This window comes from Wyeomyia smithii, chromosome 2 (assembly GCF_029784165.1).
Source record: "Wyeomyia smithii strain HCP4-BCI-WySm-NY-G18 chromosome 2, ASM2978416v1, whole genome shotgun sequence".
NCBI classification, from domain to species: Eukaryota; Metazoa; Arthropoda; class Insecta; order Diptera; family Culicidae; genus Wyeomyia; species Wyeomyia smithii.
This window is the reverse complement of record NC_073695.1, coordinates 270,555,468-270,583,419: the sequence shown is the minus strand read 5'-3', so window position 1 is coordinate 270,583,419 and position 27,952 is coordinate 270,555,468. Positions and strand designations below refer to the sequence as shown.

General features: G+C 42.6%; 1 protein-coding gene across 2 annotated transcripts; it reads right to left on the bottom strand.

Moving 5' to 3' along the window:
* Positions 1-4,862: 4,862 nt before the first annotated feature.
* Positions 4,863-27,420, bottom strand: LOC129722990 (cyclin-dependent kinase 12). 2 transcript variants are annotated; one of them, XM_055676896.1, is made up of 9 exons: positions 26,784-27,420; positions 23,985-24,601; positions 23,117-23,510; positions 9,235-9,549; positions 9,011-9,161; positions 7,627-8,953; positions 7,186-7,574; positions 6,650-7,123; positions 4,863-6,249 (listed from the first exon to the last, which is right to left on the bottom strand). In XM_055676896.1, the coding sequence occupies exons 2-9, from the start codon at positions 24,237-24,239 to the stop codon at positions 6,048-6,050; spliced, it is 3,507 nt and encodes a 1,168-aa protein (XP_055532871.1). In that variant the 5' UTR covers positions 24,240-24,601; positions 26,784-27,420; the 3' UTR covers positions 4,863-6,047. The 2 variants fall into 2 exon arrangements, with proteins under 2 accessions (XP_055532871.1, XP_055532870.1); XM_055676895.1 differs by having other exon boundaries at positions 23,117-24,601.
* Between the last annotated feature and the right edge of the window lie 532 nt (positions 27,421-27,952).

The following is a 27,952-nucleotide window of genomic DNA, read 5'->3' as shown; positions in this document are numbered from 1 at the left end:
CAAGACGTGGTAGAAAACCCGGGGCTGTTGATCCCACAATGGACAAAAAGGTTAAGGAATACTACAAGCGGCATCCTTCAGTATCAGTACGAGATATGGCGAGAAAGCTTGGAACCTCTGCGAGTAACGTTATGCGTGCCAAGGGAAGAATAGATCTGCAGACCCGTCGGAAGCAGAAGCAGCCAAAACGAAATCCAAAACAAGTTGAATCTGTGAAACCTCGGAAGCTCGGAAGCTTTATGACAAACTTCTGACCAAAAAAAATGGGGTGTGTTATCATGGATGACGAAACCTACATAAAACTGGACTGTAAAACTGCCAGGACCGCAATTTTATACATCACCGAAGGGAAAGGATGTCCCTGGACCAGTGAAAGCCATTTACACCGAAAAATTCGGAAAGAAAGTAATGGTTTGGCAGGCCATTTGTGAATGTGGGAAAATATCTCGTCCATTCGTTACGAATGACACAATGAATGGTAAAATTTACGTGAAAGAGTGTTTGCAGAAAAGATTGTTACCCATGGTTAAGCAGCATAACAATCCTCCAATCTTTTGGCCCGATCTTGCTTCCTGCCATTACTCTAAGGATGCACTAGGGTGGTATAAAACAAATAATGTCACATGTGTCCCAAAGGAGATGAATCCTCCAAACGGCCCTGAAATTCGTTCTATTGAAACTTTTTGAGCTTTGACCAAGGCAAAGCTGAGGAAATATGTCAAACCAGCGGACAATGTTGAAAAATTTATAAAAGATTGGCTTAAAGTGGTAAAAATGGTCGGAGAACACACTGTGCGAAAGCTTATGAGTAGTGGTGAGAGAAAAGTTAGAGAACTCGCGTATCCTACGAAAAATAATCCCAACTTGAATTGAAACTGGAAAGAAAACACTTATTATCTATATTTCAGAATAAAATGACCCGAAAAATCCTGTATTTTTTGTTTTATTCAAGAAAGAAGATGTATTTATAATTTTCGGAACAGTCTATATCTTTTTTCACAAGCGCTATGCGGTCTTCAGAAGAGTTTTTCTCAGGAAAATTTTCTATAAATATCATGTATTGATATATTTTTAGGAGCCAACTGGGCATCTCTATAGAAAAAGTTTTGAAAAAGTGGTTTTTCCCATATATAATCTAATGGAAGCTTTGAAAATCGGGCGTAAATCGGGCGTTTTACCGATCGATCTGAAAAGTATTTTTCTGCAGGTAAGCTAATATAATTACCCTCGATAGAAAATTTATCAAACTGAATTATCTGTCTAAGTTTTCGTTATCACCATCGTAAAAAGGCAATTTCATTAAATGCAAACATTATGCATTTTGAATCTCAAGTTATTGCTGGCTTTGTCGACGGTGAATGTCGTGTGTTTTTTGAACGTTAGGTTTGAGTCAAGCACAGGCCCGGATTTGAGGGGGGGGGGGCAAAGGGGGCAAATGCCCCGGGCCTCCCAATTGAAGGGGCCCCCCTTGTCCTAGGGCGACCTTTTTTTTGCTCGTCACGTTCCAGAACGTTACCTCTAAATGTTTTAAGAAAGTAAGGCCTCACAAACAAATTTGCCCCGGGCCCCCCAGCTTCTAAATCCGGCCCTGGTCAAGCAATACTTCTAAGTTTTTGACACAGTTTGTGCGTTGCACAGGTATGTTAGCTTAGTTGTAGCTGAAAGTCAGTGGACTACGCTTCCTAGAGAATGTTATTATTTTACATTTGTCAACACCGTTCTGCAAAAACGGCAAAAACCAATAACTGCTTCTGGAGTGATGCGGCATCTGACGGGCCTTTTTTTGCATACAGCTTTAGATCATCAGCAAATGACAACCGAGGCTTTTGGAGCCAGGAAGTGACATTGTTCAGGTAGATTATAGACATCAATGGCCCGAGATGGCTACCTTGCGGGATTCCGGAGTGAGTGTGGAAAGATGTCGATGAAATCCCGTTACTGTTCACTGCTAAACACCGATTGGTCTGGTACGATTGAAACCAGTGGAGTTGTTGGCCTTCGATACCGAGCTTTCCAAGCTTCGGAACGGCGATTCTATGGTTCAATTTGTCAAAAGCAGCGGAAAGGTCCGTGTAAATAACGTCCGTCCGAGACTGGTTATCGAGGCTGTCCGTTACTTAGGATGTAAGCGTTAGAAGACTAGTGGTCGATTAGTCTTTCGATGATTCGCTTCAGCATCGCTCCGCAGGCACTAACATGCCTTTAGTCTTGGCCATTTGGGTCCTGTAGGCGTCACCCTACGGGTTTGTATTGGCACTCGCGCATAGCCTCTCAAAACAAGCCCTCTTGTAAATCCGAATGCTGCACGGTGCTCAATCCTCCGTTCGTCGGTTCGCGAGCGTTGCATACTGCACGGAGTCAGTCCACCAGTATACTGGAGGAGGTGGAGGTAGGCTGACGAGTCTTAGGAATGGTGGTTGCTATACATTTGGCAGAGTATAACATCGAAAAATCAAAAGCCGGATCGGATTGTTTACATTAACCCTTTCTTTACCACAAGGTTTTTACTCAAAAAAAAAATATCGAAAAATAGGTTTTTAGCGAAAGCGCTTGAACAAACCCTTCTTATTTTATCCCAAATTATAGTTTGAACGAGAATCACAATGGTAACAACGTGATCGCTCGTCACATGCTACAGGCCAGTGAGCAACACCATCTAATCTGGAGTTCAACTCGGGAGCTTTCAGCGGAAGTCGAGATTTTTTTACAGGCATCTGTTTCAGGGGTCGACCTCTACGCTTTACTATTTGTTTTCTACGCTGAATGAGACAGTTTGCAATTTCGATACGAAAGTCCAGCAACGTAATTCTGGTTTCATCAAGTCGCGTATCGTGACGTCGGTATTGTATTGAAGGCATCGATGTGCTATTTCAGTCACTCTTTAGAAAACAGCACTTTGAACGATAATTCTAAATTTTCAAACGTGCTTGGAACAACTTCATTTTTGTTGTTATTCGCCCAGTGGTGCTCTGGTGCACCAAGGTTTGAGCATTCATAAAACTGGATTAAAATAAGAAAAATGACTACAATTTGTTTTAAGGAGTGTTGTGACACCTAATTAATAAGAGAATATTTTTTGCACGGATCAACAACAGAATGGTGATACCTAATGAACAATAGAAAATATTGAATTATTTTTCGAAGAAAAAAACGGCACTTTTTCAAATGTTTGATACTCGAATAAATTATTGACTGTACATTTTTGGATAATTTTTTGCCGGGACATAAGTTAGGTGTGCAAGAATACATTTTCGAAATTTGAGCGAGATTGCTAAATAATTCGTAACGATACACACATCCAAACTTGTGGTGCTCTAGAGCAACCATGGTAAAGAGAGGGTTAATTTGATCTTCCGGTTAGGATTTCGCTATTGCGCTTTACCCGACCGGTATCGTACGCCTGCGATTGTGTGAAAACTATTTGGCCTTCGGCTTCGGAATGCAATGTCTTCCACCCACGGACGGTTGGACTCTTGTCTCTACCCGTCGCTTGCCGCCTCACGTCCTCATCTAAACTCTAACGAACCCACTGGTGGGCGCGATGGGTGTAGCCATCAATTACCCTCTAGTTCGTGATCAGCCCTAGGCTAGAGAACGTCACGACAATAATTGACTCCGCACCATTTGCGCTTCCAACAATATCTGAACTCTGGTTCGTACGACTTCCCTACTCAATAGCCCAAGCGTGGGAGTCCAACGGCTTCAGGCTCGTCTGCTCCATAGTTACGAGGTCGTACATTTCGATAGACCAGTAGAGATGGTCGGGTTTGATGTTTTTCAAACCCGTACCCGACCCGAACCTGAATTTTTTTTCGGTCGAAACCCGAGCCCGACCCGAACCCGAAACTTTTTTTTCGTTCAAACCCAAACCCGAAAAATTTATTTCTTTGAAACCCGGAATTGTGAAACCCGAACCCGAAATTTCATAGATTTTATAGTCGGGTTTCGGGTTTTCATACCCAAACCCGACCTGAACCCGACATTTTCAAACCCGAACCCGACCCGAACCCGAAAATATTTTTTTCACAAAACCCGAACCCGACCCGTACCCGACACTTTCAAAAAGTTTCAAACCCGAACCCGACCCGAACCCGTCGGGTACGGGTCGGGTTCGGGTTTGAAAACCCGAAACCCGACCATCTCTATAGACCAGCACGGCGAAGTGCAACAACTGCAGTAGGATGTTCTGTCCACCTTGGCAAATGTGTATGCTCGGCATCGCGTTTCCCGTCCACACCATGGATTTGGGAGGGTCACGCAGTCTTTTACTTTATGGCCTGCATCACCGTAGCGAATGTCTAATCTATCTTAAAAGGTTTTCAATACTTTACAGTTGATAAACAAATTGAGTACAGTTGATGACCAAATGAGCAACTGGTTGAATTTTCATAGAAATGTAAGAAATTCGTTTGAGAAAGTCAGAAGATGTTGAGAAATGAAATTTAGAACACGTTTAGTTTATTTTTACATTTTAAGTAGAAGTAGAAGCCATCAAACTCACAAAGTTTCACTGAAATCTGAGAGGAGTTTGTCTAAAATCCTTCTTATACAGCCACTCGATGTATTCATAACAGTTGAACACACTTCTTGCGAATCAGTTCACCTTTAAAACATTTAAACTCTCATTACTCATCATCGATCTGTTGCTTAACCGTAGATAAATGTTTTTAACTCCAAAATTTCAAGTATAGCGGTTAAATTTTGATCAAAGTTTAGATGCCAAGTACAAACAGTAGATAAACTTTAGAATTATAGGTACAAGTGTTAGGTGATTCAAAGAGACTACCAAGATATCACTTTTAATGAATGGCGACTTTCTTTTAGTTCCTCAAAAGCTGCCGCAGCAGCCCAAATACCATTAATATTCTCACGGTTGTTTATTTATAAATTGATTTTTTAGTCGTTCCTGTTTTCTTTTTTTATAATGAGTGTAACCTAAGCGGACTTTGATTTCACGTTGATATTTTCCTCGTGTCATATATGTGTGGCATCGCGAAATGCAACGTACGTAGTGTAATTTTTGTTTTTATATTGTGTACACTGTACAATAGTAGGATAAAACAATGCGCCAGTTCAGTCTACGCACCGTTGAAATCAAGGAAGGCATTTGAGATGAGAAGTGTGACAAGAATTCCGGGAGGGTTGTTTGTACTTTCATTTAGTTTGTGGATCCATACGTGTGAATGAAAACATAGCGAGTGTACAAATACGGCCAAACCTCGTTCCATTTCATCATGCTGTGTGACACAAAGAAAAGTTCAAAACTGAATGGAGAATGTATAGAAGCTTCGAGTGTGCAACTCAGTTCAACTCCTAAACTGTATTTGTTTTTTTCCGACAACAAAAAATAAGAAATAAGGCTTTGTCTCTATATGCTAATCAATCGATAACAAATTTACAAGTTGATAGGGCTGCTCACCTAGGTCCTTGATATTTTCCATATTCCGTTTACTCACTATCTCATGTTTATAAGTTTGTGTTTTTGCACATCTTAATTATTTATCGCTTCAGTATTTTCAATATACTTACATTTAGTACAGGGTTTTTTACTAACTTTATTTTCTATACACTATTTCTTTCCATTATGCACATTTTCGGTTCTCTTTTTCATAAAAATAGAAAATAGCAGCTGTCCACTGTTTAAGTCTATTGTTTCTTCCTCCCTCAAAGAAAAATATGACAAGCATTGAGAAACTGGTGGGCGCAGAATCATTAAAATTAAACCGAACCAGTTTCCATCTTGTCCTGATCCCTCGCATAACATACACATTCATTGTTTCTATGAGCCTATTTTTAGTTTTGTTCCGAACTCCAACCAAAACGGAGCAAACCACTTAGAAGCTGAAATCGTCTGTGAGAGGCGACAGATACCAGCAGGAAACCGAAGCTTCCCCCAAAGTAGTAGTGACATACGTCGCTACTCACCGTTGCCATTCCTTCCGCCAGCGGCACTTTATTGTCAGCAGGGCAGAATGATTTCGTTTGCTGATCGAACCCCATTCGCAATCGCTTTGGGCATGCGTATACAGTTTCGCACTCTCGGTAGCTTAGCCTAACTCTGTCGTGCCGCTTCCACCGCCAGCTGCTCGAACAGGCGCCCCCGCGGCACAGGAGGCTGGTTTCAGTAGTGGGGGTTTACCGGGCGGCAAATTTGCGGCCGACTCTTGCTGTTCGCGGAGTTGCCTTCGCCTTTTCTTGCTCCACAGCTCGTGGCAGTCCTGCCAGGTTGGTAGCTTGGGGGGAGGAAGTCTGTAAATAACGAACGACACATTTATTGGGAGTTACTTTGGAGTGAAAGAGTCGGTAAACCCAGGGGCCTATAAACGTCAACATTTTGCCTACCAATCATAAATTCATTATGGCGGTAATATTTCATTTCAAATACTTACAAAACTTATCTTATTCGTTGAAAGTGCACATTGTACTAAAAACAAATGTTGAGCTCTTGTTTTTTTTCCATCTAAAACGACATTTACTCGAGAATAAGTCTACCGAAAAAATGGGACGTTTACTCTATTTCACTTGTTTTAGGGCAAACCAACCAAAAAGTGGGTACCAGAAACGCTGGTACCAGAATCAATGAGTGGTAGATGGAAAATGTATGGAGTTTGACAGCCACAAGAGCCCCCTGGGTAAACCCAATACTCACTGGTCGGGCACAACGTTCTTAAGCCAAGCCGAATTGAGCGCTGCCTCGGCCGTTATGCGTTTGTCCGGATCCAACTCTAGCATTTTATCCAGCAAATCGAGACAGGACGCCGGCAGGAACACAAAATCCTCGCGAATCTTTCGACGATACTGCTTCTTGGCTTTGAGCGTGTGAAACAGGGGTAGCTTGATAACGTTTGGCCATACAGCCGGCGTCGGTGTTCCACATAGTCGTGAAATCATCTCCAGCTGGGCGGGTTCTTGGTTCGCTTGGAAGAGAGGTTTTTTGAGAAACAACTCGCCTAGAATGCAACCACAGCTCCACACGTCAATGGCAGTGCCGTATCGTTCTTCACCTAGCAGCAGCTCTGGCGGCCGATACCACAGTGTGATCACCTTATTAGTGTAGGGTCGCTCTCGGTTGTCCGCGTTGTACAGTCGTGCTAAACCAAAGTCAGCTAACTTCACTTCCCCTCTAAAAAAATTAAGATAACGGTTAAAAACTTGGTTTCAAATGTGCGACACCAAAATACGAACTTATTGTTCATCAGAATGTTAGAACACTTAATGTCTCGATGCAGAAAATTTTTCTTATGACAATAGTTTAGTCCGTCCAGCAGCTGCCGCATGATGCTAGCGTTGTTTTGTTCATTGAATTCAACCATTCCGGATTCGAGTAAGCCCATCAGATCGTGATCCATGTACTCAAACACCAGATAGAAGGACCCCTTGTCCTTACGAAACTCAAGCGCGTCCTGTTTGTCAGTGACAATTTCCCGCAAGTTTACAATATTCTTGTGATTCAACTGACGCAGAATCTTAATTTCCCGGACGGCCGTTATGGGGAAACCTTCCTTCTCGTGCTCGAGGCGGACCTTTTTCAGCGCTACTAGCTCATTCGTCTCCCGATCCCGTGCTTTGTAGACCTGTTGAAACATTCAGTTAGCTCAGCTCGAGATAATACACAAGCTTTCTTACCTGTCCGTAGGTTCCCTCACCGATTTGCTCGATCATATCGAACACATCGACGCACCGTTCGCCCCAGTCTTTACCACCGGAGGCTGACATGGGTCCGGACATATTGCGTGAGTACCGCCTGGTTAAAATCCTTGGTCGCCCTCGCGGTTTTTTGCTCGGCTTGCCATATTTACTGGATTTTTTCGTCGGTGTGTCCGATGGTGGCGGAGGCGATCCGATGTCATCGTCACCGCTAAGATCTTCAGAACCTGGCACCATCGGCGGCATGGGTAGATTGAGCAGACCTTTCTTGCCGGATGAAGCCGGTACCGACGATGACGTACTCGAGGACGACGAGGGAGTTTTATGTTCGTTACTGCTGCGCTTATTACTACTACTGCTACTGCTGCTTCTGTGGTGATGATGAGGATGATGGTGATGATGATGACTATTGTTGAAGTTTGGCATTGTGATCGCTCCCGTCGTGGTGAGAGTGGGAATTGGCATCACCTTCATCTGGGCACCAGCCACCGGACTGATTTGTCGTGGCGGACTGGGTGTTTGAGCACCTTCTAACTCAGCCACATTCACTCCCGGTGGCATTGGTAGATTCGTGAGACTTTTTGGTTTAACGAGTACTGTTGCTGGCTTCGACTCCAACCCTGCGGAGATGGCGCTTGTCGCCGATTCGGTCGATTGACTGGCACTTTGATTAAGACATTCGCTGCTTTTACTATTCAATATCACAGGTATTCGTGAGTCACAACTCGCCCCATCCTCGGATGTACTGCCCACTATTGCCGTTGAGGACGATATGTCTACGATGTCTTTGGATGCTGGCTCTGACGTTTTAGACAGACTATCCGACTGGTCCGGCATCGGAATGTCCGTTACGCTTACATCCTTCATTCCGTTGGCACTACCAGCACTTTCATCCGGGGCCAAGACCACACAATCATTGGACATACTATTTTCGTTAATTACCGTCACATTGGAAGCCGGTCCCCCTTCTTGGCCTTCCTTCTTCTCTAGAATTTCCTTCAACGTTTTCAGCCGCTTGTGTTTGTCTTTTATCAGTTCCGCAAAGAAACTGGTGTCGGTAATTTTTTCCTTGATGTCGAATTTTTTCGCTGCTGACAAATCCGAGAGGGGAGAACGTGACCGACTGTCACTCGAATATCGTCTGCTAGAAGGCGGCGACCGTCTTGGACTTCGCGAATGATGCCTCGAGCGAGCCCGACTGCGACTCCGATCGGGAGAGGGACTAATGTAGTAAGTCTTGCGAGCTCGTGGTTTGGATGGCGAACGACGACTGCGATTACGGTGAGTAGTAAATGGACTGGGACTTCTGTAATGATAAAAAAAGTTAAATAGAAGTTCAGCAGTGTATTAAATCCTTGAATACCTCCGGGCTTGATCTCCCCGTCGGTCGTGCTGAGACCATTCCGGTTCCCGCCAAGCATATCGCTTCTCCTTCCGATAGTAATCTTTTTCCGGAGGTGATCTATCCCTTCGTCGTTTTGAGGGTGGTGGCGTGTACGGTTTATGTCGGCCATCTGTGGAAACACACGAGACTAGCTTAGAAAGAGCCCAACTTAACGAGTACAACCACCAGGAAAAAATTCTTACTTGGGCTTGGACTCCGTCGATTGGTACCATGCCTGCTGATTGATTGGCTCCGACGGTATCGTGAACTGCTACTCCGGTGGGTTGGACTGTCACTTATGGGTATGGGACTTTCATGCTGCATTTGCTGCTGCTGCTGTTGCTGTTGATATCCCGAGAATCCCTTCTTCATTACGAACGGAGGCGTGTGCGGAGACGATACCGATTGGTACAACTTTCGAGTCGAAGCTCCACGACTCATATGCGGGCTGCGCCCTCGGGATGAATCACCATACGGACTGTTAATCATTCGGCTCGAGGGACGAATAGGGGGTGTTCCTGCAAGAAGGGAAAGCGTCGAATAGTGAGTGATTAAATTTAAAACGCTTTTTGCTATAATTTCTATTATGCATACAGAATGAAGACACATCCCATATTTAATGTTTACGAGGTAAGTTGCCCCACCTTACCTAGGGTCAGTGCCGTTTTTGAGCGTGAAATAACTTTTTTTGAGATGGCGCTTATATTGCATGATGCGTACATACATAACATCAATATAATCATCTGAAAAGTAGATCCTTCAGTTACGAGATATTAAAAAAATTGCCTTAGGTGACCCATCTTACCCCACCTTACCGTCGATAAAAAAAAATTCCCTGTTCAAAATGAAATCATCTACAATAATGCAGCTAATTGATATAATACAGAGGATTTTTTCAGGACGCTATGTTTATTTTTAATTCCCCACTCAACTGTATCGTACATTGCCTTGAAGTCTTTTGCGCAAGCTTACGACACTGCTAGTGTAATTCTCAAAATTAGTCAAGAATCTGTCGCAAGTTTCGCTTTTCTCGAAAACTACACAGATTCTTGCTTACAAAGGATCCTTGTAAACCGTAATTTTTGATCCAGTATAATTCACTCGACTTCTAGGAGTTAATCGGACAGGCCATTCTATTGGTTACCGTGGAGTTTTCAGCTCTGCACTGCTCAATAGGTTTTCAACTTATAAGAGCTTATTACCGAGAACGAGGTGAGCTACTCGCCTTTATGTACGGAAAAGAGGATGAAAGAAATAATATTTATAATGTTATAATTTGATCAAATTCATTTGACAGAGTAAGTGTCTTAATAAATAATACTAGAACAATGTCATTTAACGGTCACAAAAAGGCTACCTAACTCGAATTCTATTTTTACAAGCTGCACCAGTCATATCAAAATTGAACGCATCTGCCACTGATTTAAAACTGGCCGACATGGAGCGTATTGGGTTGAATTGACCATATTGTGCATTGCGTTGAGGCATAGTCAACAGGGATCTTGGTCTAAGAAATCGTTCGGAGGTATATATCCAGGTGGTCGAAGATTTCCGGATTTACCAATAAACACAGCTTGCGCCTCGAATCATCTCTGCTTAAGAGTTTGCCTTCCTAAAAGCCGACAGCGTTCAGTGTAGGCTGGCAGATTTGAGAGATTACGCCAAGGGAGGAATCTCAGCGTATATATCGTACCAATTTATGTTGCACGGAGTCAACTCTAGCAATCGAGAAGTTCTGGAAGGAGCATAATTATAAGATAGACCGCACTAGAGAGAAATACAGCGCTCTAAAACAAAACGGATCATGCAATTCGTTGGCTATCTTAAACATGAATCCGAGTCGTCGATTAGCTTTAGCGATAATCGCGTTGCAGTTCACGCAGATTTAAAATAACTCCAAGATCTCGAATTGGCGTTATTCTAGACAGTCAAAAAAGGTTGGCTTCTTTGTCCGATACAAGGGAACGACTGTACATTTCTGAACGCTTACAGGAAGAAGGTTTCTAGCACACAATTGGCTGTAAATAACCACGAGTTGCTAAAGCTCAACGCAGTCCGCATAATTTCTTACTACTTTAGAGATTAATTTATATTGTAAATATGCCTGCCGTTTGTAACACTGAACACTGGTTGGGAAATGGTTGGACACGTGTAACTTGAGACCCTAATGCGGACATTCCCCTCTGCCCAGCAACTCCTATCCCAACCTCCACGTGGTGCCGACTGGAATACGAGTAACCATAGCGGAGATCGGGTAACCAACCCTCGGTGGAAACTATGGTCGTATGCTGACTGGGAAAAGGGGTCGTACGCGGCTGCATCCGACGGATTTCGCGCCAAATCGTCTCAAGGATTGGCAGCACCCTCTCTGAATTGATTGAAACTTTTTGAGTGTGAAGACATCACCTAATTAAGCATCTTTGCATACTTACTTTTTCCAAAATTAGTCTAGACTGTCTTCTGAAAAGGGCGAAACTTTTTTTGCCGATGTTTTGTAAATCAATATAATTCAAAAACGGCAAATTCTACAAAAAAGTGTTCTATAAGTAACTTTCAGGAAACTGTCTGGATTTTCATAAAAAAATATGGGAAAAAATAAATATCACGTCCTACACTGAAAAAAAAGGCAATTTAAACACAAAACATCGTTTTAAAATAAATGGTCATCTCAGAATTGGCTAAATTTTTTTTTGGTGAAAGACAACATTGTTTGCTACATTTCGTTCATACATCGCAACTTGAGCATATTTAAGGAAAAAAGTTATTCTCTGAAATAAAAAATGAAAATGCTACTAAAACCAAGGTACATTATTTTTTTTGTGCAAAACACCTTGATAGAATAAAATACATATCTTCAACGATAATAGAAATCCCGAGTTGTGCTCTCGTCGTGTTCGGTCGCAATTTCATTTCGATCTCGATGCCGACCAGTTAATCGCCTTCAAGGTCACCGTGCATTGTATTGCGTGTGCACTGCTGCTCGTTGCCGTCGTCTATTGAAGACAAAGGAACGCATCATCGCCTATTACTACCGTACGCCACAGACTGTACGTTGTGTCGCTACTGCGAGAGATCCAGTACCCGGCGTACTGCTGTTTGGCTGTACTGGTGCTGCTGTGTGGCTGGAGCGGCTGCAGCTTCTGCTAGCGGACTCTTGTGTGAAGGACTGGAGATTGGCATCGCCCGTGCGCTGATTGCGGTGGAGAGCGGCTGCAGAAGATAAGTAGTTTTTTTTCTCTTGGTTTTTTTCTACAATATTATTTGTTGATTGGCATTTTGCGTGTGTGGCTTACGCATCCAACATGGACGACGAACGTGGGGATGAAAACCCGCTCGTTCTACCGCCTAGCCCTCCAGGATACAAAGTTCCAAAGGTTAAGAATGGAACCCCGCAGGAAGCTACCCATCGGCTTAAGCAGTATCCGGAGGGCAAAGTTGGTATTGGGGCTGTATTTTTCCGGCCGAAAGTGAAAGCATTGAACACAATGCAAATATGTAAAGATCTGGCACGGTTTACAACCGTGACTGAAATTACCAAAGTACGCCCGAATAAGCTGCGTGTTTTGGTGTCCGACCTCAAGCAAGCAAACGAGATTGCTGCTTGTGAGCTCTTCACGCGGGAGTACCATGTGTACATTCCAGCTCGCGTAGTTGAGATTGACGGTGTGATCAGCGGATCGAGTCTGACTGTCGAGGACCTGTTGAAGGCTGGAAAAGGCTTTTTCAAGGATTCTAGCCTTGAACCTGCCAAGATACTTGAATGTACGCAATTACATTCAGTATCGCTCGACAAGGGTGTAAAAACTTACACCCCTTCAGACTCTTTTCGCGTGACTTTCGCCGGCTCTGCTCTGCCGAGCTATGTGCTCGTGGACAAGGTGCGTCTGCCCGTGCGCTTGTTTGTACCGCGGGTAATGAATTGCCTCAAGTGCAAACAGTTGGGCCATACGGCCTCCCACTGTGGCAATAAAGAACGTTGTGGCAAGTGCGGAGAGCAACATGCGGATGACGCCTGTAATAAGGGTGCTGAAAAATGCCTCTGAAGTGACTGATACTAAGAAACAAAAAAATGCTGTAGAAAATCCGAAGCAAACTCCTCCGGGATTGGCAAAACTGAATTCAAATAAGGAGTTTCCGGCACTTCCAGGAACATCAAAAAACCCAACTGTTCCTTCTTTTGAAGTAGAATACTTCTCTCAGGAAGTTCGGCTACATAGGGATGTGAAATGAAAATCTAAAACCGAAAAAAGTGAAAAATATGTCCAATTTCAAATGCTAATAAATCGGTTAGTATTCGATGGATTTCCTTCGTTCTTGCAGCAATAGATTGGAAAATCTTCTAAGATTCTTCCCAAAATAAGATAATTGTAATTTTATTATTCACACTAGTGTGCTATTAAAAATAGTCAAGCCTTGTCAAAACGAAAAATTCGACCTCTGATTGGTCGTTACATGCTTGCTTCCCAAGCACGGTCGACAGGATCATATACCTTGCAATTGAAAACATGCTATTTGGTCTATATAAGAGCCTGCTTCAACCGACGCCTCTCATAATAGTTCTAGAAACGACAACAGCAGTCGTCCTTCCTTAGCAGCAGCACTAGCCCTGTGGTTGGTCACCACGTCTCAGGAGCAGCGCGGTTTTTCTAAGCGTGTGTCGCCAGAGAGCCATTATTCCCCCCGTGTTGGGGCAGCATGAAGATTGCCATCAGGAAATCCAATTTTGGAAATCAAAATGCCTTTTTCAAGGTAAATAAACAAGTCATTGAAAGTTAATAATCTTTGTCAACGCAAGCAAGCATTCTGTGTTGCATCCTACAATTTAAATTTGTCGCACCCGTCTAATTTACTGAATGTGAAATAGCTTCCACAGTGCATGTTGTCCGTGTATCTTAATTCCCCCAATGTTAGGGCAGCTCAAAAGTTGTAATCAGTAACCGATTTTGTACCGTAAAATGCTTTTTTCAAGGCAAATAAAAAAATAATTGAAGGTTAATAATTTTCTGGCATCAACACAAGCAGACATTCTGTGCGGGATGCAATCAAATTCTGTTGTAGTTGTCTAATTTTCACTTTATTTAGTAAACCCCCCACTGTAGGGGCAGCGCAAAGGCTGCGATCAGCATAACCGACATTGAATAATAATCTGCCCTGTTAGAACGCATTCACAAAAGCAGTTAGTTCGACTATGCAGATCTAATATGAAGTCGATTCAATTAATCAGCATAAAAAGAATTTCGTCGTCTCCCAGCTGCCAAGTTGCAACATGATGCAACACGCAACAGCGAGCAAACAAAATTGCTTGATGTTACAAACCGCAATAAGATACGAGTTAAAACCGTTGCGTGTGTGAGAGCACCATCGGTGTTTATTCGCTGGATACAAAAATCAAATGCGAATTGTGGAATAATTCGTCTAAAGGATATAGGGAAATGGTAAACCTGAACTGAAAGGCGTGGCCTACTACGTAGCACCCTACATTCATTAGTCGGAAGGTGAACTGGATGGACCGTCCACAACGTTGACAGCAGATATCAGCACTCAGCAGTAACAGAGGATAGCAGCGGGTTGCGCCTGTAGCTGCCTTCAAATTAAAAAAATCACTTGCCCTGTGGTTGTTCACCACGTCTCGGCCTCTGCCAGGCTGACTTTCGTCCGATAGCGGCGATAGCGCTAATACGGTTGATGCATTTGCCAACACTTACTCCAGTAAAGCCGTGTCTAATTTTCAATGTGAAAACACCTTTCTATTGTGTTGGCCGTGCGCATTAGGCCTCTGCCAGGCTAAACGCGAAAAGCGGCGCGAACCGATTCGCCCGGCCGTAGGTTAATGTACAGTCGTAAGTAGAGCTGTGTAAAAGTATTCTACTTCAACCTTGCGGTCGTGGCTTTGCACACAACCCTCCTGTGATTTTTCGTCCAAGATTCAGCCAGAATCTGGACTGCTGAAGTTTTCAGATATTGTGGACTGGATTTTTGAAAATTTCAACATAACTGATCCTCTTAAAAGTCTTCTGCTGGCATTTCTACCAACAGTTAAAACGTTTTTGAAGCAGTTGACTGCTTAATGGCCCCTACTCGCAGCGATCGTATCCTTCGATGGTCATCGGCTGAGATGAAGGATTCTATCTCTATTTTACAGTGGAATTGTAGAAGTATCATCCCCAAAATTGATTCATTTAAAGTTTTGATTAATAAGCATAAATGCGATGCATTTTCCCTCTGTGAAACTTGGCTCACTTCAAATGTAGATCTTAGCTTCCATGATTTTAATAAATTTCGCCTCGACCCAGACACCCCTTACGGAGGAGTACTTCTAGGGATTAAGAAGTGTTATTCCTTCTATCGTATTAACCTCCCCACGGTCCCAGGCGTCGAAGCTGTCGCATGTTAAATGACAATAAAAGGTAAAGAGCTTTGTATTGCCTCAATATATATTCCTCCCAGAGCACAGGTTGGGCAACGGCTGCTCTTTGATTAAATAGAACTTATTCCCTCACCACGTTTGATTTTGGGAGATTTTAACTCTCAAGGCGTGGCTTGGGGTTCCCCTTCTAATGATAACCGTTCCTCTTTGATCTATAACCTCTGCGACGACTTCGACATGACAATATTAAACAACGGGGATATGACACGCGTTCCGAAACCTCCAGCGCGCCCCAGTGCTTTAGATTTATCCTTATGTTCAACATCGCTACGGTTGGATTGCATATGGAAGGTAGTCCTTGATGCCCACGGTAGCGATCATTTGCCTATTCAAATTTCAATTGATAATGGTTCAACTCGCACGCGATCAGTTGATATTCCGTATGACCTCACACGGAATATCGATTGGAAGTTATACGAGGAAATGATTTCAGAAGCGGTCGAGTCGATTCAACATCACCCACCACTTGAAGAATACAACCTCCTCGCGGGCTTGATTCTCGACGCCGCGTTGCAAGCCCAAACGAAGAAATATCCCGGCGTGACGATCAAAGAACGGCCTCCCACTCCGTGGTGGGACAAAGAGTGCTCCGATGTCTACACGGAAAAATCCGACGCGTTTAAGGCCTTCTTTTGGGTGAAAGGTCAACCCGACGACTTTAAGCGGTATTTGGAGCTTGAGACCAAGTTCAAAAGCTTGGTCCGAGCAAAGAAACGTGGATATTGGCGCCGGTTCGTAAACGAAACGTCGAGGGAGACATCGATGAGCACTCTTTGGAACACAGCCCGAAGAATGCGAAATCGTATAACGGTCAACGAAAGCGAGGAGTCTTCAAGTCGGTGGATATTTGATTTTGCCAGGAAAGTATGTCCGGACTCTGTTCTTGCGCAAAACTTTGTTCGCGATACGTTTCCGGGCCACGATGCGATAGAATCACCTTTTACGATGGCAGAATTTTCAGTTGCCCTCCTGTCCTGTAACAATAACGCGCCTGGGTTAGATAGAATCAATTTCAACTTGTTGAAGAATCTACCAGGCAATGCCAAGAGGCGCTTGTTGAACTTGTTCAATAAGTTCCTGGAGCAAAACATTGTACCGCAGGATTGGAGGCAAGTGAAGGTGATCGCCATCCAAAAACCGGGAAAACCAGCTTCTGATCACAACTCTTATAGGCCGATTGCAATGCTATCCTGTATCCGGAAATTGATGGAGAAAATGATACTCCGTCGTTTAGACCATTGGGTCGAATCAAACGGTCTACTATCAGATACTCAATTTGGCTTCCGCCGTGCCAAAGGAACGAATGATTGTCTTGCGTTGCTTTCTACAGATATTCAGCTAGCCTATGCTCGCAAAGAACAAATGTCATCTGTGTTCTTGGACATTAAGGGGGCTTTTGATTCCGTTTCTATTGACATTCTTTCGGGTAAACTTCACCGACAAGGATTTTCACCAGTTTTGAACAATTTTTTGCATAATTTGTAGTCCGAGAAGCATATGCATTTTACGCATGGCGATTTGGTAACTTTTCGTATTAGCTACATGGGTCTTCCCCAGGGCTCATGCTTAAGCCCCCTTCTTTACAATTTTCATGTGAATGACATTGACGCATGTCTGGCAAATTTATGCACGATAAGACAACTTGCAGACGACAGCGTGGTCTCTGTTACAGGAGCCAAAGCTGCCGATTTGCAAGGACCATTGCAAGATACCTTGGACAATTTGTCTGCTTGGGCTTTACAGCTAGGTATCGAATTCTCTCCGGAGAAGACTGAGATAGTAGTTTTTTCTAGGAAGCATGTACCTGCTCAGCTTCAAACACAATTAATGGGTAAAACGATTTCTCAGGTTTTGGTACACAAATATCTTGGTGTCTGGTTCGACTCTAAAGGCACCTGGGGTTGTCACGTTAGGTATCTGATGAAAAAATGTCAACAAAGAGTGAATTTTCTTCGTACAATAACCGGACAATGATGGGGAGCCCACCGAGGAGACCTTATAAGGCTTTACCAAACAACGATATTGTCTGTCATTGAGTACGGGTGTTTCTGCTTCCGCTCCGCAGCAAACACCCATTTAATCAAGCTGGAACGATTGCAGTATCGTTGTTTGCGTTTTGCCTTAGGTTGCATGCATTCGACCCATACGGTGAGTTTGGAAGTTTTGGCGGGCGTTCTCCCATTAAAAGACCGCTTTTGGGATCTGACTACTCGTATTCTCATCAAATGTGAGGTTTTGAACCCCTTGGTAATTGAAAATTTCGATAGGCTAGTTGAACTTAATTCTCAAACCCGTTTCATGACTGTGTATTTCAATCACATGTCTCAAAGTATAAATCCTTCCTCATACACCTCCAATCGTGTCAACTTATTAGATACTTCTGTTTCTACTGTGTTTTTCGACACATCCATGATGGAAGAAACTCGTGGAATCCCGGATCATCTACGCGTGCAGCAGATCCCTAAAATATTTTATAACAAATATAAAAACAGCAACTGCGACAATGCGTTTTATACTGATGGATCACTTCTCAACGGGTCCACTGGCTTCGGTATCTTCAACAATAATTTTACCGCCTCCTACAAGCTCGATAATCCTGCTTCTGTTTACGTCGCAGAATTGGCTGCAATTCAGTATACCTTAGGGATTATTGAAACAATGCCCACGGACCATTACTTCATCTTTACGGACAGTCTCAGTTCTATTGAGGCTCTCCGATCGATGAAGGATGTAAGGCACTCTCCGTATTTGCTGGGGAAAATACGGGAACATCTGAGTGCTTTATCCGAAAAATCTTCTCAGATTACCTTAGTGTGGGTCCCTTCTCATTGTTCCATTCCGGGCAATGAGAAAGCGGACACTTTGGCTAAGGTGGGCGCAACAAACGGTGATGTTTATAACAGACCAATTGCCTACAATGAATATTTAAAATTTTCATAAGGGAGAACTGGGGAGGTGGCTACACAGCATTATCCCCAAGGTTTCCACCAAACCTTGGTTTCGGGGGTTGGATGTAGGACGAGATTTCATTCGCATGATGTCTTGGATTATGTCCAACCACTACGGGCTAGATGCACATCTCTTGCGTATTGGGCTGGCGAGCAGTAATCATTGCGTTTGTGGATTGGGGTATCAAGACATTGAACACGTGGTTTGGGTGTGTGCTGAATTCTGCGGCGCCAGATCTCTACTTTTGGATACCCTCAGGGCTCGAGGAATACAGCCCTATGTGCCAGTTCGTGATATTCTCGCTCAGCGAAACTTGCCATACATGCTACATGTTTATAGCTACTTGAAGAGCATCAAGGTGCCAATTTAACAGCGAAACAAAAAAAAACATGTTAGTTTTAGTATTAGATTTAGTTTCAGCTCGTAGTCGGCAGCGAGGGTAAAGAATTTGCCTTTAGATTATAAGATATTCTAGACCATAAGGCATTAGATTCAATTGGCTACGTGAAACATTAATTTGTATTGTGCCGTGTTAAATAAATGTGAACAAAAAAAAAAACGTTAATAGAAAAAATACGGTCCATGGGTTATGGATGAATCGAGGCACATTTGTGCTTCTTGTCATATCAAAAATAATTGATTTCATGAAACAGAAAATTATTTTCTCAAAAATTATTTTTATGTCAGATGGAGCAGCTGCTCATTATAAAAACAAAAAAAAATTGTGAGCCTGTGTGATTTCAAATGAGGGAAAAATTAGAAGTAGAGTGGCACTTTTTCGCAACATCACATGGGAAAGGTCCCTGTGACGCAATCAAAGGTACTCTCAAACGAATGGCAAAGAGAGCAAGTCTTGCCCGAGATTACGGAAATACTATTAAAACTCCAAGAGAACTTTACGACTAGGCAGTTCAACAAACAGACAAATGTATAACTAAATTAAATTTCTGCTACATATGCAAAGAACAGTACACAAAAATGTCAGAGGAACTAGAAGAACTATTCAGTCAAGTAAAACCTATACCTGGGACACAGAAATTTCATAGTTTTGTACCTTTAAGTAATAATCAAATAGCAGTTCAAAGATATTCTAGTTCAGAAGATGACCCAAAAATATTTACTGTATTTAGTAGTGGTAAGAAATAGATGCTAAGTGATTATGTTTGAAAATAAAACATTTGAATTATAAAGTAAAAAAATCGATTTTTTCTTCCACATTAACACCATTTCCATGGGTAAGTTAATCAGGTAGGTTCATAAGATGTGAGAAGCATTCATATCTGTAATATAATGAACTTTAGGTACATGCATACACATAATATATTGAAATTAGGCATTGAGCTTTACTTGTTTTAAATTGTTTAAAACTAAAATAATCAAAACAAAACATTTCAATATTTCATTCTACCAGGTTGTTTTACACTAAAAAATACCTTAGTTTTAGTTTGCATTTAATTTTTTATTTTTGAGAATAACTATTTTTCCCTTAATATGCTCAAGTTGCGATGTATGAACAAAATGTAGCCAACAATGTTGTCTTTCACCAAAAAAATTTTTAGCCAATTCGGAGATGACCATTTTTTTTAACCGATATTTTGTGTTTAAATTGCATTTTTTTTCAGTGTAGGACTTGATATATAATTTTTTCCATATTTTTATGAAAATTCAGGCAATTTCCTTAAAGTAACTTATAGAACACTTTTTTGTAGAATTTACCGTTTTTGGATTATATTGATTCACAAAACATCGGCAAAAAAAGTTTCGCCCTTTTCAGAAGACAGTCTAGACTAATTTTGGAAAAAGTAAGTATGCAAAGATGCTTAATTAGGTGATGTCTTCACACTCAAAAAGTTTCAACCAATTCAGAGAGGGTGCTGCCAATCCTTGATACGATTTGGGATGAAATCCGTCATCCCCATATTAGGGCCAGCGTACAACAGTTTCTGACCCGGAGCGGGCGGCTGAATTTTGGAATGCTGTATCCCGCCAGCTACACCAAAGATAGCAGCCGCATCAGCTGGATGTAGATATCGCGACCCTGGTAAGGTAGCATACCGAAACCTTTCTTCAACCACGAACAATGAATTTAGAAATACGGAACTGATCAATCGGCAAAGAACTAGGCTACGAACTCGGAAAAAGATTAAGGTAAACGATTGGAAATTGGATACTTGGAACGTCCGATCTCTCAATGAAGCGGCGCGGGCTGGCTTGCTTGCTCGAGAACTACAGCGGCAGGGAGTCGAAATCGCAGCGATTCAGGAGGTTCGGTGGCCAAATTCCGGAGAAAGGGAATTCCGTGCAGTAGACCCTATTGCACGCACTTCTTTCAAGTACCACACCTGCTACAGTGGCGGCAGTGCTGGGAAATCAGAAAACAAAAATCATCCGGGAGGGGATGATCGGATATGTGTGTTGAGGATTAAGGGCAAATTTCAACTACAGTTTAATCAACACCTACGCACCGACAAACGACAAATCCGATGAAGTCAAAGATGAGTTCTTTGACAAGCTTGAGCAAATCTATGGCGAGTGCCCAAAACACGACATAAAAGTCGTCATCGGAGACACAAAAACACACAGGTTGAGAGAGAGGAATTCTTCCGTCCAGTAATTGGAAGGCATAGCCTCTACTTGTCAACCAGTGAAAACGGTCTGAGGTTGATAAACTTTGCCGCAGCCAGAGGAAAGGCCATAAGTAGCTCCTATTTTCCACGTTCAAATATTCGGAAACACACCTGGAGGCATCCAATTGGAGAAGCCAGCTCTCAGATCGATCACCTACTGATTGACGGTGGGCACTTTTCGGCACGGCAGAGAGTGACAGATGAGAAGAGCCGCGCCAGAAGCCGCATGCTCACTGCGGCTACGCGTCAGAACAGAGACAGGTACAGGGAGGCAAGAGCTGCCGAAAATAGAACCCACCGTCGGAAGAAGCGCGAGTACGAGGAGCAGGTGCTCGCCAGCGCAGAAGACAGCTATGCTAGAAACGACGCACGGATCGTCTGCAGAACAGTCAACACGGTCAGAAGCAGGAATTTCCCTGTGCAGGTCATGTGTCAAGGACGGCAACCTGCTTACTGATAAACCGACGGTTGCAACCAGGTGGAAGAAGCATTTTCAGGCGCTATTTAACGGTAAGGAGCCGGATGAGCAGAGCAGGAACAGAATGACTATTATGAGTGACGAAAAAGCTGTGGAGCCACCAACACAGGAGGAGGTGAAAAGGCGATTAGTGAGCTGAAAAACGGCAAGGTCGCTGGGAAGGACGGAAACCCGGCGGAATTTCTAGAAGTGGGAAGAGAGCGGCTGTACTATTCGATTCACCAGATAATCCAACCAGAGAATATACCTTGTCTATAAGAATCGATTGGATAGTTGCAACTTTCGAGGCATTACGTTGCTCAACTCCGCATATGAAGTGCTCTCTCATATCCTGTTCTTCAGATTGAGACCGTTAACGGGGTGGAGTCGCCTCCCCGGGCGTCGGTGATTGGCACAACAACAGTGGCGGAGCTAGACCGACGCAAAATAAGCGAGAATAAAAAAAAGTACATGGTAGCTGGTAGGGAGCGTGGGAATATTCGTGGTGTTGGTGTAGAAATTAACAGTGCGCCCCCCGTTTAGCTCTAGCGTTTAAGTATTTCCGCTGTCAAGCACACACACACTCACACATTTCGTTATCTTTCTATTCATTCCAACTTAAGACACTGTGAGACGTACATGTTATTAAATATCGTTCTTTTCTAATTTATTTCCGTGGTCTAGAGACATCTTTTACAATCCGAAACCCCTCCACAGTTGGTGCTGAGGTGGAGATAAATGGGGAACGATTTGAAGTGATTAATGTATTCGTTCAACCTGGTACGCTTGTGGCATGTGACAACGAAATGATCCAGCTGCAAACGGACCCTTCTACGGACTACATAACCAGGTCAGGTCCCGTAGTTTGCAAACTCGCACAAAACTAGCGCTATAAAAGACGCTGGTACTCCCGGTGGCCCTTTATGGACATGGAGCATGAACGCTGAAGAAAACTGATCGACGAATGCTCGGAGTTTTTGAGCGTAAATGTCTGCGATCGATACTTGGCGGTAAATTGGAAGATGGAGTGTGGCGCAGACCCTAGAATCACGAGTTGTACCAGGTATACAAGTATGCTGATGTAGTGAAGGTAATACAGTGGGGTAGTCTTCAGTGGGCTGGACATGTAGCCAGAATGCCTGACGAGAGAGCCGCCAAAACTATCTTCAGTAGAAAACCAGGAAGAAGCTGTCGACTCCGGGGTAGGCCTCGCATGCGGTGGAAAAAGATCTGTTGGTGTACGAGGAGACTGGAGAACGGCTGCCAAAGACAAAAGAAGCTGGACAACTCTAATTCGTACGTCCCTAGACCGGTGAACGGTTCGTTAGCCAACAAAGTAAAGTAAAGTAAGTTGTAACACTGAAGAAATGTTCGAGATGCCTAAGCTCCGTAAATTTTTTTCGATATAGAAATTGTTGTCTACCTACAAAAAATAGACTTCCGGAACCTTAAATCTATGTTAATTTGTTCAACGCTGTAATACTGGCACATACAAGATCAAGCGATTATACAACTTTATCCCTGGTTCTAGTTAACTTATTTGCGACAAAAACAAAAATTCTACAACTCTTACATATTGCAAACTTTTAAGCGACTCCCGAAAAAGTTCCACCTCCAATACTCACCAGGAGACAACGGTGTTAGACTCTCGTCGTTTCGCACTGGTGTGTACGTTTTCTCATAATCCGGTGACTCCTTCAGTGGCGGTGTCAGCGACTCCATACACTCCAGCAGTGAATCCTCACTTTCCGATATGGTCTCGATGCTTGAAATCGATTTTGCCCTCTTTTTCTTTCGTTTCTTGGACTTTTTATTCTTCTTGTGCTTCTTATCCTTTTTGTTCTTTTTTCGTTTCCGGCCAATCGTTTCTTCTTCCTCTTCCTCCTCTTCTTCAACAATTTCGTATTCTTCCTCCTCTTCGACCATCTCGTCGTCCATGAGCTCAACACCGGGTTCTGGTTCCGTGTCCTCAGCCGGTGAAGCAGGGGGCTCTAAATGATGATGGTGCCGCTTCAAAGCCTGTTTCATAGAGGAAGTATCGGATGATATAGAATTTTTACGTTTGGACCGAAATGAATGCGAATGCGACGATTGGCTCTTTGGCGACGTGGCAGTGATGCTAACCCTTCGCCCACTCTCCGTAACAGTAACGGAACCGGCTGGAGCGCCACCTTGCGTTATTCTATCGACGTACGAAGTAATTGCAGTCACCATGGCGTTAGCGACCACGCTGGTTTCAACGGTCGTCAATGAATTTATAGCCGAAGATGAAGCGGGAAGCGATGAGCTAACACTACCAGATCGTTCATGCTGAACAGGAGCGGAATTTTTACTATACAATTTAACGGTTGTCGCGGCACTTTTCTCGTTATTACTGATAATTCTACTGATATTACTGCTAGAATCATTTCCGACAGGGCCGGCGAAGGGTGAGCCACTGCCATCGGTTTCAATCTCGCCTGCTTCCGGTGCGGAGAAATCTTCCGAACTTACATCGGAATATTCAACAATTGCTTTGGATGAACCGCCACCATTGCCGGTTCCACCACGCCCGCCGCTGTCGCTGCTTCGTCGGTAGCCTTTACTTCGTCGATCGTCGGACGAGGATATTTCTTCCTCACTGGAAGCGTGCCGTCGCTTCTTCGCCTTTTTGCTCTTTCTCGAACGCTTCTTTCCATGTTTTGAACGTTTCGGACTTCGTTCACGATCCCTGTCGCGTTCGCGTTCCCGATCCCGTTCGCGATCCATATGATAGGGAATATATATATGTGTCGGAAACAAAGACTAGTTAAACTGGTTTTCTGTCTATTGGTTGGAACCTTTCTACTCCCACTTGCAAGTTGCTTTAATTTGTTTGCACTAAACTACTTTGGTAATTAGATTACACTTCGTTGAACTTCATATACAACCTATTCGCAGTGAACAGGCGCTTACTGCATATTTTATATCAGTAATAGCTCACAATGCTACGCATATAGAGGTTTTATGTGTGTTATCACTTTCACTTGTAATATTTGGGTTTCCTTCCTGGACTGTGTGTGTTCAGTCTGTAAGTGTGTCTCACATCATTGTTAGCCACATCGAATGTGAAACCGCGAGTCCTCAAGGCTCTGGAATTGAGGTGAAAAAAAAGAGAGACAAGAGATGCATTTTAGTACTTTATTGGATGTTCGAACCATTGTTAGTTAACCGTATCCTATGTTAGTTTGTGAGGTAAATGCGTATGAAGTTACTTGTTTAATGTGATGAATCCTGGTGCAGTACTTCAATTCTAGTCGTATTTTTCACAACTCAGATAATGTGTCATTCTAGATAGGAGCATTATTTTTGGAATGTAGAATACTGGCTTTTACAGGCCAGTCATCGTTCAAACCGTAATGCAGTTGAACTTTTATTAATGTCGTAATCATAGAAAACCACCTTCAAAATCCGTTCCCACTAAAAACTGTGACTTGAGCCATATTACCAAAAGACATTGGCATCCACAGCAAATGAAATTATGATAGGACATAATAGATTCTTACCGGCTGTTACAAGAACGTGCAATAACCTACAGGCGTGTTTGCATTAATCAGAAGTTACTTATTTTGTTCTGATTTTTTGGAACAAACAGTACTACGAGTTGAGTTGAAGTTGAAGTAAATTCTTAGTTAAGTACCGATACGACTTATTTCACCGTGGTGTTTATGTGTGTATATCAGCACAGAGACCAAATTCGGATTGCGTTACTGCGATCGGTAGCTTGATCTACTGCAATGGTATTCAGATGTTTTCTGCAACCAGCACTTCAATTTCTTCTAATTTGGTATCGAGTAGCCGACATGTTTTTTTTCTTGGTTAGCTTTAGCTTTTGTGTAACATCCATGACGTAGCGTTAACAAATAATAAATCCATGTGTCGCTAGATAGCTAAAATGTACAAGATTTTCATGATATGATAATTATAACCATCATAACCTACGTGGCAAAATTTTAACAACAGTTTTAATATCGAATATTGGCTTACTGCTCTAACGCAGACGTCAATTCGACTCGGGCAAAATTGTTAGCGATAATATTGGTGTGTGTAGTGAGGAATCAACATTCCTACTTAGAAGGTAATGGTAGTGCAAACGATGACAATTAGCACTTTTTTGCTGCCTTGTACAGTTGTGTACGGACTTCGCAGCCAATTTAAGTTTACTTTTGGCATCCTCATTACGAGAAAGCCAAGATCATATCAGTAGCTCCATCTTTTCACATTGGCTAGCATAGTTGTATGCATAAAAGGATGTGATATTAGATTAATTAAATGTAAATAAAGAAAAGTTTTTCCCAAGCACACATTCCAAGTCCGACTTTAATGATTTTCTCTAATACATGTTATAATTCATTTAAACTAGTAGAAATGGTTTAATACTGAATGCTATTCACCAGTGGAATCGAACTATTAGTCTTACCACCCATGGTTCTAGGGCAAACTGCTTACAGACACTTCTAGTTTTTGTAAAGCAAAAATACTAGATAATAAGATTTTGATTGTTGCACAATAATATGAGGATTCAAGTAGTTTTAATCGTGATTGAACATGTTTTCAAATAAGCTTGTTTTATTCGCTCTGTTTCCCTAAATTACAGCTCAAAGAAGCACTACACGAAAGATATATCTATTACGATCTTCGACCCGATCTTCATCGGACGAAAAGGCTATTTTTATAAATGAAACAATAACTACAATAGTTTCTGAAGAGCAAGTTACTTAACTTAGTATGATATTACAACCGGCAAATGAAAAAGTATTTCCCTTGAAGTCCAAATAAACATTAGATACATATTAATGAGAGCATTATATAATTCGAGATAAATATTTTACCAATAAAAATAAATAATAGGTAAAGTTTAAAATTCTTGTTCAATTACCTTTGATACCCTATTATCCCGGATGGTAGAAAACTTCTAAATTCCCAACCTGCAAAATCAACATTCTAGACGACTAGATTAATACGCTGTTATCGTTATCTTCCCAATAAGCTTCCCAGCAGTGGAAAATTAAACTTGAACTTCCAAAACAAACTGTTTCAAGAGGAAAAAACATAATAGCCAATCGGATAGCAACATATCATCCTCTGGTGCACTCAGTAGAACACATCGAGGCTTGGCTCTATTAATTTTCACTATTGGTGGAAGAGCTACAGGAAGCAGAGAAGCTTCGAAATGTCAAATTTGCACATTCTTTTCGGTAAGGACAAACACTTTGAGCGATTAATAGAAAATTGGCAGCAGGAAAAAAACCATATCGATTAGACACGACTTACCTCGGTAGTACCGTGGAAACATTTTGCGATCAATCTCGACGGACGACGGATGTGACTGCTGGAAGGATTTCTGCACGAAAATTCTCACCACTGTCACAAACGCTATGCACTTTCCGGAAGTTGAAACACATTCACTGCTGTCATTGGCGTTATCCAGCAGTAAGGCGGCTGTCGCCCTTATTTCGCAGAACCATGAAAATCCGGCGCACTATTCCGATACTTTTCAGCACGTAACAAACTGGCAATTTCCACACGCACTTTAACTATACACTTGCTTCGTTTCGCTCGAAATGTCTTCCAGAGTGTTCCCGTGATGGCTCACTGCTGTGGCTCTTTTCGATTCGATCCGCAAGCAGAAAATTTCCACTTTTCAAACTGATTTTATCCCACAATAACGGGATCTATTGCAAAAATTCTACTATCAATTTGATGTTCGCGACTTGCCCTACGCATACAGGCCTCTTTCAATCATTTTCAAACGAGAAAAGTTAGCAAAAATTTCATTGGAAAAATCAGAAGACTTTTTTCTTCGTTCTGCAAATTCAGAGAGAACGACATACGATTACGATGGGCGAGATCGTGGCCGTCGTCGTTGCTCGTTGTATCGTAGTGTGCAAATGAATGAGGCAATAGCGGAGCGGTCGCAGTCGCAGATCAATATGGCGCTAAACTTGCCTTATGTCTCGCGTGAGAGAAAAGGATGGAAAGGAAAATTGACATAACAGCAGTACGATGCAATCGTGAAATGCGCAGGCAAGTGTGATAATAACGAACGTCACAAAGGCAATACACTCTTGCGAAAAATTATTGACAAAAGCAGCAAAATCATTTGAAAACTTTGTTCATCTCGCAAATGAGCTGAAAAAAAGTTTACCTGACACTTTACCACGTGGAACGAGAACCAAAACAAACCAGTTTTGACACATACGTGTGAATGTGTTGGTAACTTTCTACAGTACACTCTGCTTTTTTCGGATGTAGTCCGGGACAGAAAAAGGGTATTCAGAGACAGAAAAAGTGTAGTCCAGAAAGTCAATGAAACATTTAGGAACCATTCAAATATTACATAACGCGGAATTCGGCAATTTTCAATACCCACCCACCCCCATGTAACGCAATTTTACATGTTTGCCACATGCAATATAACGCTCCGCTGAATACCCCCCCCA